Consider the following 17,823-nt stretch of genomic DNA (forward strand, 5'->3'; position numbering starts at 1 on the left):
GTGCCAGATAATACTAAATATTGCACACACATTCACAAAGTCAATAACAGTCAGGCAGTGACAGACATCTTGGCGAAATATTTCTTCTTCGCTCTCAGATCAGTGAGAACTAATTATTTTAGCACAGGAGCCTTCATACACAGACACTTGTGTTCAACTTATTTGCAGTGTGTCACAAAAACATGCACGCACAAAGTGTCTATGTCTCTTAAGTACATTATCAGTATGTCTCCCTCACTTGCCCAGGTTCTTTATAAACGTATGGGAGATTCTTTTCAATCACAGCAAGTTATAAAAAGTTCTATTACAATGCGTCTACGTTGAATTAGTTCAGCAGGACAAGAACCACAGTGTGGAACCACATCGGAGACTATTTAAAAGTGATGTTTCTACACCAGCTGCATCCTGTGTCTATTATTGTCAATCTTCAGAGAATTACAGAAGACAGAGTCAATTTTCATGGTTCCAAGCTGCATGAAAATATACATATGAAGTTCATAGTGAAGACAAATATCATCCAGAGCAGAGAGACAAATGATGGGCCTCTTTGTTACCTTTCTGTAGTTGGTGATACGCCGGTTGATGTGCTCCACCCTCTCACCACACATGGCGCTGAAGCGTACCTGCAGCTCCTCTGGGATCACATCACAGCTGGAACTCAACCTTCCACACATCTGCACCAGCATGTCATCATTACGCGCCAGCGCCTCCAGGATCTGGTCAGAGAAAGGGAAAACAAAGGCAGGAATGATTAACTGACACGCACATGCCTACAAAAATCCCTTTTTGCAACAACTAATGGGATGTAAAGAAATGACCAAGCCTTTCTTTAAATTGGAAAACGGAACAGAATTTGGCTAGGGTTAGGGCTGATTCCTCTACAGCATTTCATGAGCAGTTAAACTGATATCTAAAATGTCCATGTGCTTTTCATAAATCCATGGAGATAAACCCAGATTGTGATACATATGCTGTACGTATGTAGACTCTGACTTTCCAGATCAGAGATTAGATATGGAGGAGGAAGAGAGACACAATTCTCTAAGCCATCTTAATGAGATGCCTAGTGGAGGAGAGAGAAAAGCAGGGGAGGAAATGTAACAGCAGGAAGAGACTGAAGCACAAAAAAACCCATGCGTCCCGAGTGTTCGCAATATTATAATTCAACATCACACAGATCTCAGAGAACGTCTGGGGCAGATGTTTATAATAACACTAAAATTACTTTCACTTTGGAGGAATAGGAAACGACTTATAGTCGAAGGGGATATGGGAAGTTTTATTTCTGTGCGTTGTCATTGGGTTTCATTTAAGATGGTGCTTTTAAAGACTTTAGAACACAAGGGCTGTAAATCTAGGCTAGTTTAAAACATGAAGCCAACTTGTGATCTCTGCTGATTTACCATGAAGAGAGATGTTGTTCATCATGGCATTTGGCTTAAAGATGCTGCAAACTGCTTTTTATTTTCCACACCAGCATGTGTACATCTATGTCTGAGTGAATCTCCTTTCCTCTGTGTATCTTAAATCAATCATGATCATTCTGTGAACATCGCCTCCGGGATGTAAAAAGCATGCACTCAACACAGCTGGGAACTAACATGACTAAAATAAAGCTGCCAGTTTTAACTAGCATCAAGCCCCTCAATATACACAGCAAGAGAGCTGTTGGCTGTGTGTGTGTCTGTACTTAAGTAACACAACAAAATTACATTGTGGACATTTCAAACTTAAGGAAAAATGGCATGACAAAGTTTGTTTGAATTATCAGTCAGAATCTAATCAATTACACATTCTACTGAGATTCCACTTCCACTCAAACAACAAAGAACATATAAAGAGAAGTGATGACTTGTCAAAATAATTTTTGAGTTTATCTACTGCTACTCTGAAGCCCAGAAGCCTTGTCATGGTTTGTTTACATCTTTATTGTTCTCCCTGATGAAGCGAGGTTCAGCTCTGAGGTGATAAACCCCAACAGCACTATTCATCATCTCAAAAGGTTATAACACTGTCCCTCTCTTTTCCTCTGTCTCCTCTCTCTCTTTCCTTCACTGCCATTCATTGCCACTGAGGAATAAAAACAGTAAGCGTAATGATAAAAGCTCAAATGAATTGCCATTAATTGAAAAAGACATTCTACTAGGACAGGACAGGGCCGGATTAACCACTGGGGCAAAAATGAGCTGTGGGCCTCTATTGAGCCCGTGTTCCTCCCACTTTCTGTGAATTGTGTATATATCCTGTTATACCCATCATATACTGTACAGTGCACACAGCAGCTTTAATATATTTTTCCTACAGACTGATTAACCAATCTGTATTCTTCAACTGGAATACAAGCGATATATGTGATTAAACCCAAACAGTGAGGAATATGCTCCATTTAAGCATAAAATCAACCAAAATAATAAAGATATTAAAACTAGCCTTGTGGCTGGACCAAACAAATCAAAATAATTGAATTACCAACATCACTGTTTTCAAAAGATAAATAGTCAGAATCCCGCATATTTAAACCAACATAAAAAAAATGTCAACAAACCAATCAGCCTAAAGTCCAGTTAAGATGTCCACATTTCTGAAATGGTCATACAGGAATCCAGCATGGGAAAGGAACCGTAATGTACAGATGATACTTCTATTTATCGTTATCAAGTTAAATGTGACTTTCATAATTATATAGATATTAGATCATTTCATTTAGCCCTATATTTATCCCACTAACTGAACAGACAGAATACCTTTGCAGTGAGGCTGAAGAATCCCTTGGGTTCGACCATCTTTTCCAGCACGTGACACTTGATGCCGGCCGTGCTATCGTACTCATACATCACTCCGTACTCCAGGTGGACGTTGTCTACCGTCAGACTTACGTGGTCCTTCTTCCCGTCGATGATTGCTATGGTGTTGAATTTGTCCATCACCTCTGAGATGGTGGAGAAACAGAAGAACGAAGAGACAGTGGTAAACCAGGTCTCACACAAAATATGGCGGCACACATGCACAAATCACAAGAATTACGTACTGATCATGTTCTGTGATAAACACAAAGAATCCCTATCTTCATCACAAAAAGTGTTTTCATCACTGCACACTATGCACTGTAGGAGGTCTCAGACCACCAAATCTGCAGTTCATTTTAGAGAAAGACCCTCTGCACATGGCTTCCCTCCATCACCCCCCAAAAATGATGAGCAATTTCAAGAGCATTAAGTTAACCAGCCCTAAGCTAAGGCGATGACTTAATACGGCAATAAATCCTGCCTCAGAGCTGTTTGCTACGAAGGGAATAGTTCTCCTGTTTAACTCGCTCATTGGGATTAATAAATCGTAGGAGGGAATTAACACTTGATGAGCCAGACTAACACACTCCAGATGAGCCTGTTTGGAGCTCTGAACTGGAGAGGGTGACGGGCTTATGTTGCGGCAAACAAGCATGTGTTACATCCGCGGACACCTTGAGCATAATTTCTTTTCCCAGATTCTCGTGTAGTTTCTGTGTGTGTTCTTTGTGTGTGTGTGTGTGTGTGTGTGTGTGTGTGTGTGTGTGTGTGTGTGTGTGTGTGTGGTCACCTTCTACTTTACACTCAAAGCCATCTCCATTCTCCTCAGGGCTTGGTTTCTGGTTCGTTTTTTGGTTGTCCTCCTGGGCGCTCTCACTGTTGTTGTACACCCACTTAATAGTGTCTTGCTGCATAGGATTACAATAAAGGAATTCTTAGAAGTTTAATGAAAATGTTTTTGCATCATAAAAAAATATTAAACATATTTTGTCTCTATCAAATGATTGTTTTTCTATTTATACTTTGAACTTACATTGAATTGTAAAACTCCTGTGTGTATTCACTAATTAAATTGACTGGAAACATTTAAGTCACACGACTGTCAACACAAATTTGTCTATTGACAGGTCTAACAGGTGGCATTTCTATTGCTAGGAAGATGGTAGATGAGGAAAAATAAAACTCTGAACACACAGTACACAAGCTGAGGTTTGGGTTTCATGCAGCATGTTTAGCTGATTCTGCCCAGATATGGTGTACAATGTCACAGTTGGGTTGGCAGAGCATACAGTGAAAAGCCTTCACAAACATATGGAAACATGGTGCTTGGTGAGACCGCAAACGCAAACCCATGCCAATCTCATCAACCCACTCTAGCGTGCCACACAACCCTGTGTGTGTGTGTGTGTGTGTGTGTGTGTGTGTGTGTGTATGTGTGTGTTCGTGTCTGTTCGTGTCTGTCTGTTCTCTCATCTACGCACCCAAGCCCACAGTGGGTTTTCCTGCCAAGGCTTCGTGCTGTGCCTTCCTACTGGTCTGTGGTCTTCTAGTATACAACCCCAGAGAGACAGAGAGCAAGAGTGAGAGAGAGAAAGAAAAAAAGAGAGAGAGAGAGAGAGAGAGAGAGAGAGAGAGAGAGAGAGAGAGGTTCCTCTGCGTCCATACTTGATGTAAACCAGATCTCCAGTAGTGTTGTGGAACCCTAAAGTGCTCATTAAGCCTGAAGTCTCACTGGGGCTTAATTATAGTGACACACTACACTAACTCACATCATACACACACCCTTGGGTTTCTATTTTCACACAATTTTCCCACCTTCAACAGGTGGACTGAGCTTGCTCTCTCCCCGTACACTGATGTCAACCACAAAAAAAAAATGGCAGGCTTATCGTCCATCTTTCTCTTCCCTCCCTCCAACAATCTCACCCACCCTGAGCTACAGCCACTCCCAGATCCTTTCCCACCTCTCTCTGCAGCCTGCCAGTCTCCCACAGCAGGCCCACCGCTGTGAGCCAGAGGTCAGCGCTGGGTAGCCAAAAATACTATTATTTCTGTGTAATGACCCAAGAGAAGAAAAGAGGGAGTCAGAGAGAAAATGAAAGAGAAAGACAGGGATGAAGGTAAATGGGAGCTAGGAGCTCTGTCTGCTATGTTTTTTCTCACAGTCAACTAGTCCTTGTTTCCCCTCTTTTCTGATCTTTCACACTTCTCTAGTTTTAATACATAACTATCAGCTCAATTAACATACAATCCAAATTATCTTAACTTTCTACCAGTGAGGTAATGGGAAAGCAAAGCGTGACATCCAAACATAAAATGTTTAAAATAATAACTAAATTCTTAGGAGACTATATCTTCATAATGCTCACAAAGTCTGGTATTTTTTCATTTTTATTTCACGTATAATACCTTAAGTAATAGGTAAACACTTCCCCCTGAAATAAAACTGCAGAGTTTAGTTAGGTTTATACCCTTCCTCTCCTCCCGTCTCACCTGTGTGGGTCGCCGGTACTTCCTGCATGCGGTGACATGAGCGATGACGCTGGCATGACTCTCCTTGCTTACATTGATACCGTTCACCTTGATGATGCACTGGCCTGGGTGGAGACCGGCAATGGCTGCCACCGTGCCTGGTGTGAGAACGAGACAAGCAACGAGAAAGGAAAGGCGTCACGGGCAATAACCACTGCACGTTACCATGCAGGTGAGAGCTGCATCAGGATGAAACAAACACCAGCACATCCCAAAATAATAACTGTCACATCCTGTACACAAAATTGGGTTGAACAACATTCCATTTTCTCCTTTGTATTTTCAACTTTGTTTCCTGTTTTGGCAGCTCAGGAGGAGTGCGAGAGAGAGCGTGGAGAGGAGGGAAGTTGTTTATCTGGGGTAGACGAGGGCCTCTCTGAGGGATGTGATTCAGACCATACTGTAAGACAACTTCAAAGTTTACAGCTATCACAAGGAAGTGCATGGCAGACTAAATATTCCTCCCATGTGTTTTTATAGCACCTTAAACACACACCATGCATACCTCACATTGCAATATACAGAATTTGAACTCCTCTCGCCAAGTACTGTAAGAATAAAGCTTACTGCTTTAACTGTGATTAGAAAGTATATTAAAAGACAGGTGCACTGTACAATAGAACAGAAAACAGGCTACAGTCCAACACAACAATAGGGCCAATACGATAGGGACTGCAAGGACCGTACAAGGTCGTACAAGGAGTCGTACAAGATGCAGCACTCCAACATTCATACTATTGGGGTTGCATCTCTTCATGTGTGTGTATGTTTATCTATTTTTGCTTTCCTATTATAGACTGATATAATGCAATAATCAGTAGCTCCTTCTGTAGTATGGGGTGTATGTTTTGAAGTGTTAACATTTTGCTATTTAGAACTAATGTGGATATGACTGGCCTTGGCTAGCCTGGCTAAGATTGATGCCACAAACTAAAAATGTATTTCATCTGTTTATCTGCTCCTTCTTCTCATCTCACCTCTTCCTGTCTCAGTTTCTCTGCCTCTAATTGTTGACCTCAGAAACCAGGGGCAAGCCGCTGTTATGACAATCCAAGGGATTAGACACCTTCTACATCATCAGCTTTGTCTCGGGGGATCAGAGTATCTACTTAAACACACAGCAGGTTCCCAGGCAATCGCACCATCAAGCCAACACATGCACAGACACAGACACACGCACGCAGGCAGGCAGGCAGGCAGGCAGGCACGCACGCACACACACACACATTTCTACACTGCTATCCCACTAAGATTGCTTAAGGAAAAAAACAAGATTTGATTCCCCTGAGAACAGCCAGACAAGGCCATGGATTGTTTTTTGATTGGACCCTATCTTGTGCCAGCCCTGATAGCAGTGCTACTAAACATGTTGTGTTCAGAGAAAAACAGGGACTCAGGAAAATGCTGAGTGCTTCTTCATCACAAAGAAAAAATTTATATAGGTACATACAATAGGAAAACATTGTAATGTGGAAAGTGACTGATAATCAGCTAATTCTCTGTTTTGGCAGCACCATTAACCAACAAGCTGAGCCACATGGAGAGCGTGAGCAGGGAAAATAGGCCCCTTGTGGCCAAGTCACGCACACCCCCAAATACTGGTGTGGCATCTGCTCGCCAGCTGTGCCACAAAAACAGAGAGGTGATGGGAGGCCTTTTTTGAGGAATCGACAGCTCAAGTGTAAGAGGTGGCGATCGCTTACCTCTCCCGACAGCATGGACCACAGAAGGACCAAAGCCACGAATCTGGAAACCCAACCCATCAGCCGAGTCAGGGATCTTAACCGTCCTGGGGACAAGAGGAGGGAAAAGGATACAAGATGACTTTAACAATATCTCTTTGATCGTACCTTTTAAACATTTCTATATGCACACATTAACGCGTGTGCATATACAGATCTGACGTACTCTCTTGGCTTGGTGCTAACGAGCACCCTGAGGGGTCCCTTGCTGTTAAAACACTGCTTAAGGAGAACTTCCACTTCAGGGAAAGGCCTGAGGAACACCAGGTCACCATTTATGGCAAACAACTTCTTCCCCACCTCCAGGCCAGCCATCTTAGAGAAGAGAAAAGAATAGATGATAGAAGTATTGAGTCAAGCATCAGGTCTTGATGTCATACAGAATCACAATGAAATGTTTTGAGCTTCAAGTTAACTTTTTTGGTATAAAAACACCCAATATTCCCAAAGGATTTTGATGTATCACAAAGAAAAGCATACACAGTCCCAGTCATAGGAGAAATTACAGGATAACTTTTATCTATTAGCATACAGCTGGATCCTGTTGTGGATTTCATTGTCCCAGACTGAGTATTTAAAAGCAAACACACACAACGACAGTCTCTATGCAATCCAGACCTTAAGGGCTCATTCAGTGCTACTTCAGGGCTGGAGGGAATTATGGGTCATGCGCTCAGATTGATCGTATTTGCCGTCAACCTCCTCTGTCCCATTTCCATCTAGCAGATCAAAGCTAAACACCAAAGGAGACCTCAAAAATATGGTGCCCTTTAATGCGCTGTATTTCTGCATGAAAATGTGTCTAACGTTAGCATCCGTGTCCATCATCATAAAGCAGGTTAGAGGTTTAGATTTTCTATGATCTAACCACATTATAACAACAAAAGGCTTCTGCTGACTGCCGCTCAGCTGCTATAAAGGCATCACAGCTTTGCAGAATAACTTTTGGAAATAAATAATAAAATGCAGCAGAATGGTGTTAAATAACAAAGGGGAAACACTGAGCCACAGTTTGAACACAACATAAAGCCAAAAACACCCTTAGATCTCAGGCCCTACTTTGTTACAATATAGGATTATGTGGATTTATTCTCTTATGTACAATAGGTAAATCCACTCAATGAGGATCCAGCTTCAGCAGAACATGATTTGGGAAATCAATTAATTCAATAAACATGTATGTACTGTGTGTGTGTGTGTGTGTGTGTGTGCGCGCGCGCGTGCATTCTCACCTCAGCTGGGGAGCCCTTCTCTACAGATTTGATGATGGGGACTCGGTTTCTCTCTTCCAGGGTAAAGCCGTAGTCTCCATCACTAGGCCTTATCTGGAAGAAAACGACACATCTCCCCTTCAGCAAAATTCCAAGCCAGCAGACCGAGACATTTTCACACCAGAAGCAGATACTGCTACAGACAGATAGCAGCCATGGTAGTATTTGCTCACTTCTTGGAAAAAGAATGCTTACTGAGATATAACATGGACTTTTCCAGTGTTATGACTTTTTCTTCTCACAGCTGTGTGCTTCCTAATGATTCACTGTGCTGTTGGTTTGCTTGAGTTGTGGGGACGTTATAGCAAAGTCATAGTATATTAGACAGACTGGGAGCTGATCAATCAATAAGCCACCAAAGAGTATTGTGAGTGAGGGCTTACCAGGAGAGACTTGGAGATGACGTTCTCAACTATTTTCAAGTCGTGCTTCATAGGTTTGTGTTTGGTGTTGGAGCCCTCCATCTCCTCATCAGCAAAGAAACGAAACAGCAATGGCTCGTCCTTGAATTCACTCTTTTCCAACACTGAAGGAGGTAACAACAAAGTCATGAATGACTAAATGTCACAAAACAAACAACTGAAATGAAACTTGCTTACTTAATCATATTTCTGGTAAATATATTCTTTTTTTGTCTATTCCAGGTAGGCATCGGTTTCGATACAGTATGAAAATCATGAGAAATGAGTTTTGTGATTCATCACAGCGAGCATCAGGTTTGCAGTCATTTTTGTCTTATCTTTCTCATGGTTATGGTTCTCATGGGGTTTGAGAGTTTAGAGGTTTTGAACCTTATAACTATTATGGGTTACACTTTACTTGAAGGTATCTACATAAGAGTGTCATGACACGGTCATAAACATTATAAACAAGTCATAAACGTTTATGACATAACGCATCTTTTAGTAAGTGTCATTCGGTTTTTGTCATGACAAGTTATGGTTAGGGTTAGGGTTCATGTGTCATGACAGTGTCATGTCACTCATGTAGATACCTTCAAGTAAAGCGTTATTGTAAGATTATAGCAACAAATTGTACGGAAATTAATGAAAACCAATGGCTGCATGAAAATGAAGAAAACACATTAAACACACACACATTAAATTGTATAATACAGAAACATGGTCTGCAAATTGGTCAGTCATGTATAGTATATGTGATCTGTGGTAAATGGGCTAAAACATGTAAAAACACTATTATTGTCTTATAAGACAACTGTAAGAAATTGCCTATTGATGGTTTATTTAAAACTTGACTCTTTTGGGCATTTATTCTTTTTTGGACACAGGGAATATTACACTTCATTAGTGACATCAGTGTCTAGTGCTGTGCATAATTAGAATACTGTATATGGAAATGATCACTCAAGCACTTTTAACGAAGAGGTTTGAACACTATTAGTCAGATGCCAAAGGGAGCAAGCCCAAGCACTTAAACACCAGGAAAGAAAGGGAGACCCTACTTTCGGGGCAAGATATCACTTTTGAATGAACCCAGTCTCCACGGCAACATAACGCCTTACCAAGACTTCATTTGGAAATGAAAAATAACCCTGAGGGGGAAAACAGAGTTTCCCTCTAACATTCCCTCACTTCATTTGCCTCAAGATCAGATACAGCCCCAATAGGTTTAATAGCTACATCGTCAGGCCAAATAACTTAATGGCACGCATGGTAAAATTACCCTGAAAGCTGTGGAGTTAAAAGGAAGTTTGATGGCTGGGACTATTATGTTCCATAGATGTGCTGGTAATTTGTAGTGTGAGGCTTGAACTGTGGGTAGTTCGGAGCAGTTACATCATGGGGGTACAAGGAGACACACTGTGACTCATACTGTAGTGTGTATGATGTGGACTTTGGCACGAGGGAAGCACAGAGTTAAAAACAAGTCTGGCTCACATAAACAAATTGTAACCATGGCTACTGAACATTTTGCACTTAAACTGACAAACATCCATGCGTTATCTGCCAAGTTCTCACAGCTAAAGCAAACCATGCATGTACCCTGCACTAGGGTTGAACACAAGTATGCGTGAAGTTAATGATAGTGTGCATGCATACAGCCATTGCCCTAACCCCGCGCGCGCGCACGCACACACCCACACGCGCACGCGTGTGCGCACACACACACACACACACACACACACACACACACAAATTCATTTACTGAAAAACGTTCTATTCCTATTGACACGTTAAAGGGATTATAAGTAGAAATGGACAGAGAACAAGGTTATGTTCTAAAACAGAATGCTAAATGCCAGGCGCCCTCTGTGCGGTTTATCCACAGTATTCAAATCTCATTTAGCCAATGATGGAGAGGATTCCACGGTTTGTGAACAGCAGGATCCACTTTTTTTTTTTTTTTTTTGGTCTGTTGAAATCCAGTGAAAAGTGCTGTACCGTGATGCATGAAGCCATTGTCGCACAGCTCCACCCCCAAGATCAATGCTTCCTCCCTGGTTCTGCAGTCCCCCTGCACCAGAAGACACAAGAAAGAGATGCAATGGAGAAAGGAGACAGGTTTAAGCATAAAGAGTTAATGGAGAAAAAAAAAAAGAAAGAGAGACAGGACAAAGTACATTGTACCCCCCGCCCCTTCTTTGTTCCTGCATCCAAAAGCCCAGCAGAGCCACTCCATGCTCTATCTGAACATAGCCAAAATCATATTTATAGAGCATAGTGTGACAGCTCTTGCAGTCCCACTGAAGGAGTGAGAGCTATTCCATTGGACTGGGTCAATCCCAGTCATATGAGCTACCAAACACACACACACACACACACACACACACGCATGCAACACACGGACTCATATGCACACACAAACATGTTATGTCTGCCATTGATTCTGTGGTGGTGGCCATATGAATATCATTTCTTTGTTGTCATTCTGGACAGGACTATCAATCTGTCAACCTCAAAGCTTCTTGTCAAAGTCAATAAAGCTCAGCTGTCGATTCAATTCTGCTTTTCTTTCTCCGTTTCCTTTCAGCTCCGCTGAGAGCCTTACGTCTGATGGCTTTGTTGTCTCAGATTCTTTTCTCTGTTGCACATTTGACGTGAGCCGCAAAACTACATATACAAGAATGGAATTGATATCTTTCAAGTTATGCATCCCCTCATGCAAAACCTTTCACACAAATAAAACAAAGCAAATTTTGTAACCTTTGGAGTTACAAAATGCTTCGATTTTCATTCATTTATTTGGACATTTTGTTTGACTGTACACTTTATGATCATATCATTATCATACTTCCAATGAAAGCTGATATTACGATAATACTGCTCATCAATTACTGTGGATTAAGCTAAATTAGGGTTTACCTGTGCAATAAGCCAATCTATGAGCTTGTTGGCCATCACCACTGATTTGTAGGTCCGCAAATGGTAGTCCTTATCCCTGGATGGGCAGAAAAGCAGAACACTTCATGAGAAGGATTAGGAAAACAAAATTCTACCTTCAAACTTGGACTGCGCCATTGTTACTATTCAACTCTGTGATTCACTTCAAATGTAATAAACCCAGGTGGTGAACATGTAAAGCAGTAATTCCTAAGTCTATTGAAATACAAGTGATGGAGCCTAAAAGAGGGCTCCACTGTCAGCAAGGCCTGGTCATTTTTCAAGCACTGGCAGTTGAGTCATAAATCTAAGTACGTTTCTGACAGTTGGTGACAGCAAAATAGCATTCCTCCGGGCATGGCTGGTAACGGCCCCTGCAGTGTTTGGCCGTGGGGTTCCCCATGTTAGTCTGGTGTTGCTGTTCTCAGTGTTACCCACACTGCCACACAGACAGACCACGAGAATGCCGTCTGAAATGGAGCTGTGACTTTTCCCATGAACGCAGGGGCCTCCCCGGGGACACGCAGGGGCCAATCTGCGGGCTGGGAAAGTCCAGAACCACCGTGACTTACAGCACTCCAACACATGCAAACACTCACTCGCACACACACACAACCGCACATATACATGCCTGTCTTACACACTTACACACACACACACACACACACACAGTTCAGACAAGTCAAACATGACACGTGGGCCAAGTTAAAGTCCAATCTCAGCTGTCTGGAGCTGTTCAGAATGTGAAGCGTGAGGCCGAATGCTGTCGTTTCCTCCACAATGGAACATTCTGTTGCGTAACTGTATTTGACAGCCTGTGTTGGTCTCTGATGAGGACGGTAGTGTTGGTATTAGCCCGTGAGGCACGTTAGCCTGCCGTGCCATGCATAAACAACCAGAAGAGAAGCAAGAGAAACCTTGTTTTTCACCTAAATGGTATACTAGAGAAAGGGAGATTGGGGCTACAGCGGCTGGTGCACAGTGATGCTGTCAGAGTGAAAAATGGGGGGTGAACAGGTCCAGTAGGCAGCCATATGTCAGGCATGAGGAAACAGCAGTTTGAGGAGTAACAGAGGGAAAGGTCAGAGAGGTGGTTTTTAAACTTGCTGTCCAAAGAGGAAAGTTTGCCTTGACATTTTGTTCGGGGTAAATGGATGATGGAAGCAAATGCTGCATTTTCAAAGCATATTATATATATATATATATATATATATATATATATATATATATATATATATATATATATATATATATATATATATATATATATATATTATTAAATATATTATTCAGAGGATGCTGAAAGTTCAAGATTCAATCAACTGTTTCAGTCCTGATTAATTACTCAAGAACAGTGCCCCATATCGTTAGTTATTTAAAAAATGCTACACATACATCCATCAAAATTGAGTTTCTGGAGGACTTATCAGCATAATGAAGAAAACTCAACTCAATATTTATTAGACGCTGAACTGAAATACCAATAAGTTTTTCCATTCTGTATGAAGATCATTTATGAGTGACCTTTGCTGTATCGTGTGGGTTTGCAGCTTATCTGTGTGTATATTGAATATATTTTCTCATTGCATGATTAAACGTATAACAGTGTGTACTGCGTATCAGCCTATAGTGGACATTTGAAACTGCGCAATGTGATTCTCTTGTGTTTTCTTGTGAGGAAAGCGGGGCGTGAGGCAGGAAGAAGCTGTGCAGGGGTTGCATAGTGTATGTATGCATCTCATTTCACTTCATCTGTCTCGCTCTGCCAGGAAATTATACCTTATTAGGCAGTGGCTGGTTGCTCCAATTAAACTCTGGCATTCCTAGGCCCTGTGATGCATTGTACTGGGCTCTCAGTGAGAATAGAGCATTTACATCAAGAGGTTTGGCGCGCGTGCGCGCGCGCGCACGCACGCACACACACACACACACACACACACACACACACACACACACACAGCCTTTTGTCTTTTAGTAGTTGCATTAAACAGAAATACAGAGAAGCTTCTATGCTGGAATACATGCAGGATCAGAGTGCCCCCTTCCAGCTATGACACAGTTTTATTGTTGTGAAATTAAAGCTTTTCTTTAGGCCATTTGAAATCCAGCATAAACAGGCAACCTTGATGCAGTGCTTTGCGGTAAAACACATTAGCAGCCTGCTCCTCAAACACAGCACACCAAAGCATGCCAGCAAAATACTCCTATAAAATGAGATTGCTCCACTTCTAACTCTGTTAGACAAAGGGATGTTTCATCACACATGCTAGAATTGCTAACACCTGTTTCGCATTTGGGTTTAAGTGACTATTTCATGGGCATGCTGGACTTTTCTGCTCTCACATGTTTACACTAATTACCAATATAAGATGACTAACTGGTAGCTTACTTTTATCATTCCAAGTGTAAATCTGAATAACATATCATTCCAATTTCAGTATTGAAAACGACGGTGTTGAACTACATATATCAAAATAGCTATTTTGCTTCATGTTGTATGTTGAAGAATTGTAATCAATGTTTGCCTCCTGCAGCATGACTCAGTGTCAGGCCTTTTAGAGCACAGGATAAATATGCTGTTGGTCACACTGAAATGTGTAAGACCTGCGTATTGTAACTGAGTGGCCCTTTAAAATGCTTTGTAACAGAAATTAGGCGATTTGTATCTGTGATGTATGGATTGAGCCATGTGACCCAAACATAGAAAAGCGACCACAACAAAGAAAAGAAAATCAGCTGTAGGTTTGGCTTTAGAAACAGGGGAAAGTGCAAAAACTGGCAATATCCTTTGATAAAACAATCACAACTCAAGGTCTACATACTAGGTTTTTCCAACCATTTCAACCATATTACAATAGAGTTAACATAGTTTTCATGAAGATGGATTTGTGGACATACAAGGTCCATAGCTGTTAAAAATTTAATCCACAGCACTTTTAGGACTTTTCATCTGCGTTCAGGCTTGACCGCAGCCAAGAACAGACTGCCGATAAAGACCATCTGATGGGTTGAAAGCTCCAAGTGAAGCTAGTAAGATGGCCTTGAGTGGGGATTGCTTACTACTACTACTACTACTACTACTACTATTTCAAGAATGAGACCTCGTTGATGGTTAACCATACCAACATTTTCCAACAGGCTAATAAATGCTGAAAATGAACTCTCAAAAGCACCAAGGGATCACAATGTTATCCATTTATCGGTGTCCCACATGTACACAGACTACTTATATCATTTGATAGACTCAATCTTCTTCACCACGTCTGTGTTTTGAGACCGGGCAGATAAAACCTGCCAAGCCAATCCCCCACAGGCCACTAGCCGCACAACATCACCACCTGTGCCAATTCCTCCTAAGTCTGTTCCTCTTAAAAACAATGAGCTCATAGTTCACCATGATATTTCTCTCCTCCACTCCTGCTTTGTGGTGGAACTACTTTTAGAATCAAGAGCCAGATGCTAAGCTACCCCACCTGGCTGGGTTGCGATGGAGTGGGAAAGAACATGGCTGCCTACCTGATGACAGGAGTGAAGAGGCTGTGAAGACGGCAGAAGAGCCGAACGCCCTAAGAAAAAAAAAAAAAAAGTGCGAAGATTTTGATTAGGTCAGTGACAGGTGTGTCAAATGTGATTTATATTAATTAGGCTGTACTGTTGCACTGTTACCTTAGATATGACATCGTGCATGTCACTTCTGGGGTGGTAGGTGCCATCGTCGTAACGAAAGCGGTACAGTACAGGCTCAGGTTTGAACTGGTGTTTGTCTGTGACTAAAAAGGCAATTCAAGACATAAGGAGGTTTCTGAAAGGAGAAGTGCCAGACTGAAAGAAGAAACGTGTCTCAGACCCTAAAGGCGCGTTATTCATCTTGCTTCAAATTTGAAAGTATAAGAGGTTTAAAAACATATTCAAGCCAAGCAAGGCATGGTGAAACAAGCTTTCCAGACAAGAGGAAGAATCAAACTTCATACAGAGTGGTCACAGATAACACTGCTGCTCAGAGCTCCCTGCTCCTCTTGCTTTAGGGGACTTTGTCGAAGGCCCTCCAAAACAGTAATAACAGTTGGCTCTGTATTCTTGGCTGCAGCCGTGCGGGTTCCATTAAAGGTTTTTATGAAAAGATATTCTATCGTTTTTCACATGGGCACTTCTAACAGCACTGTGGGAGAGAGAGAGCTCAGAGGGGCTCAGAGTTATTCCTCTCTGTCAGGAACAGCTCTAAAGCTCAGTCTCATTTCTCTGTGAGGAAGCAATAAAGCACCCCTGAGTGATTTAAGATACAACTTGGCTTGGGGCCCTACTCTTTTGAGGAGAGAATACATGGAGAGCAGTACGCACCATTTAGTGTGAATGCAAAGCATTTGCCAGCTTAAGCCTCATGCACTGAATACACTCGTTACCCAAAGCCACAAAATAGCTACTGAGCAAATATCGAACAAACATTACGGCAAGAAGAGATTAACATTTATAATCCCTTACCTAAATATTGTGTCAAGGGAGCGTTTAAATGGGACACCTGCTAAGACATAAATAAGACAGCTGCGTCTGCATTTTAGGTTCAAGCCAGGGAGGGAAAGTCTTGTGAAACTGCATGTTGAATGAGGAACATTCATTGGACATGGCTAGAGGTTAGGTCAGGCATTGACAGGTGACAAGTGAGTCAGTGGTAGATTAGGTTATAGATATGGAACAGCAAAGGATGATAAAGCAGGTCTGAGTGGGAGAAAGTAAAATGAGGAAACATGTACAAACCATGGTGGATGATTCCATTCTCCAGCAGAGCTTGACCTAGGTGAACCCCTTCCTCTGGGTTGTCTGTCTCACCGATTTCCATCAGCCAAGACACAAACTCACTGGGGAAACCCAAAAGCCAACACTGACATAAAAACACATATACTCACTCAGGGATAACACCAATAGTAATCCCATCATCACTCCATAAAAGAGAATGTGTGTGATCAGTGGAGAGAGCTTTAGATTCACCCTTGATAATCTGTAAATTATTAAAAACTTACTACGAACAACATTTACTCTAAATTGATGTGACTATAGCAACAAACACTATCTTGGCAAAGAGGAATGATTTATTTACTGCTGGGGGCCACATCTGTTTGTTGAAACAAGCAGCAGGCTTTAGTTTGTGTGTTTTGTGTGTTGTTTTTTTTACTCCAGATTTCATTGTGTGGGTTTTACTAAGAACCAGCATTTTACGAACAGTAAATGGTTTAAGGTTGAAATAAGATCACGAATTACGACAAAGTGTGAATTTCAACTGGTTGACATGAGATCACTAATCAAAACTTAATTTCAAAAAGTGTAAATTTCAACCAAAAGGGTTTTTGCGAAGTTTTCAAAGAAAGAAACTAAGACTTATAGTGACGACTATATTTTAATATAAAAAGTACTTTTCCACGCCAAGATGGGTGGCAAGCAGAGTAAACCACACATCCCAGAGGGACCTATAGTGGATATGACAAGAAATGTTTTAATGTTTAAAAATGTTTAACTGTTTTTAACTGCTCTTTAATGTTTAATTTCTTATACTGCACTGTAACTCTTATTCTCGTATTTTATTTATTTCGTTTTAAATGATTTTTAATCGTTTTTATGTAAAGCACTTTGAATTGCCATGTTGCTGAAATGTGCTATGCAAATAAAGCTGCCTTGCCTTGCCTAATCTTATTTATTTTAGACATACAATGTAACAAGATGAAATCCGAACAATTTATTAGGATCTTGGGAACTTCATGATGGAAAATGCAAGATATGTTGTGTTCTGCATCATTTATTAGTGGGATGAGGAAACGCACCAACTGCCAGAAAAACAAACACAGCATCCGATCCTCCGAGGGCCCAAATGAGCTAAATGGGATAATTCTCTATAATTTAGTGACTCAGAAAGAGAGAAAGAGAAAGAGGGTTGAGGACAAGCAGAGTGGCAGCCTATCCGATTACATCCTTGATGTCCCGTCTCCCTATAAAAGACAAACAAACATGGCCAGCAGCACCACTGGAATTCTGTGGAATTCACTTCCAGTCCATGACGGAGGTGGTCGGGTGTCAGCGTCGAGCCAACAGGAGCACTTACAAAAGTTTTCAGAGAAACAACTGACTAAACAACCCACCTCCGTCACTCTTTAACCACTCATCC

General features: G+C 41.5%; 1 protein-coding gene across 2 annotated transcripts in view; it reads right to left on the minus strand.

Moving 5' to 3' along the window:
* prex2 (phosphatidylinositol-3,4,5-trisphosphate-dependent Rac exchange factor 2) overlaps positions 1-17,823 on the minus strand; it is a 91,407-nt gene that overhangs the window by 37,982 nt on the left and 35,602 nt on the right. For both annotated transcript variants that reach the window (XM_078280451.1, XM_078280452.1), the window contains exons 11-23: positions 16,425-16,525; positions 15,339-15,442; positions 15,189-15,238; positions 11,655-11,730; positions 10,734-10,806; positions 8,715-8,857; positions 8,293-8,385; positions 7,227-7,375; positions 7,022-7,107; positions 5,280-5,416; positions 3,577-3,694; positions 2,745-2,929; positions 555-716 (exon numbers count right to left, since the gene is read on the minus strand). In XM_078280451.1, the coding sequence (XP_078136577.1) occupies positions 555-716; positions 2,745-2,929; positions 3,577-3,694; positions 5,280-5,416; positions 7,022-7,107; positions 7,227-7,375; positions 8,293-8,385; positions 8,715-8,857; positions 10,734-10,806; positions 11,655-11,730; positions 15,189-15,238; positions 15,339-15,442; positions 16,425-16,525 (1,477 nt within the window). The remainder of the gene's footprint in view (positions 1-554; positions 717-2,744; positions 2,930-3,576; positions 3,695-5,279; positions 5,417-7,021; positions 7,108-7,226; positions 7,376-8,292; positions 8,386-8,714; positions 8,858-10,733; positions 10,807-11,654; positions 11,731-15,188; positions 15,239-15,338; positions 15,443-16,424; positions 16,526-17,823) is intronic.

This window comes from Sander vitreus, chromosome 22, assembly GCF_031162955.1.
Source record: "Sander vitreus isolate 19-12246 chromosome 22, sanVit1, whole genome shotgun sequence".
Lineage (NCBI taxonomy): Eukaryota > Metazoa > Chordata > Actinopteri > Perciformes > Percidae > Sander > Sander vitreus.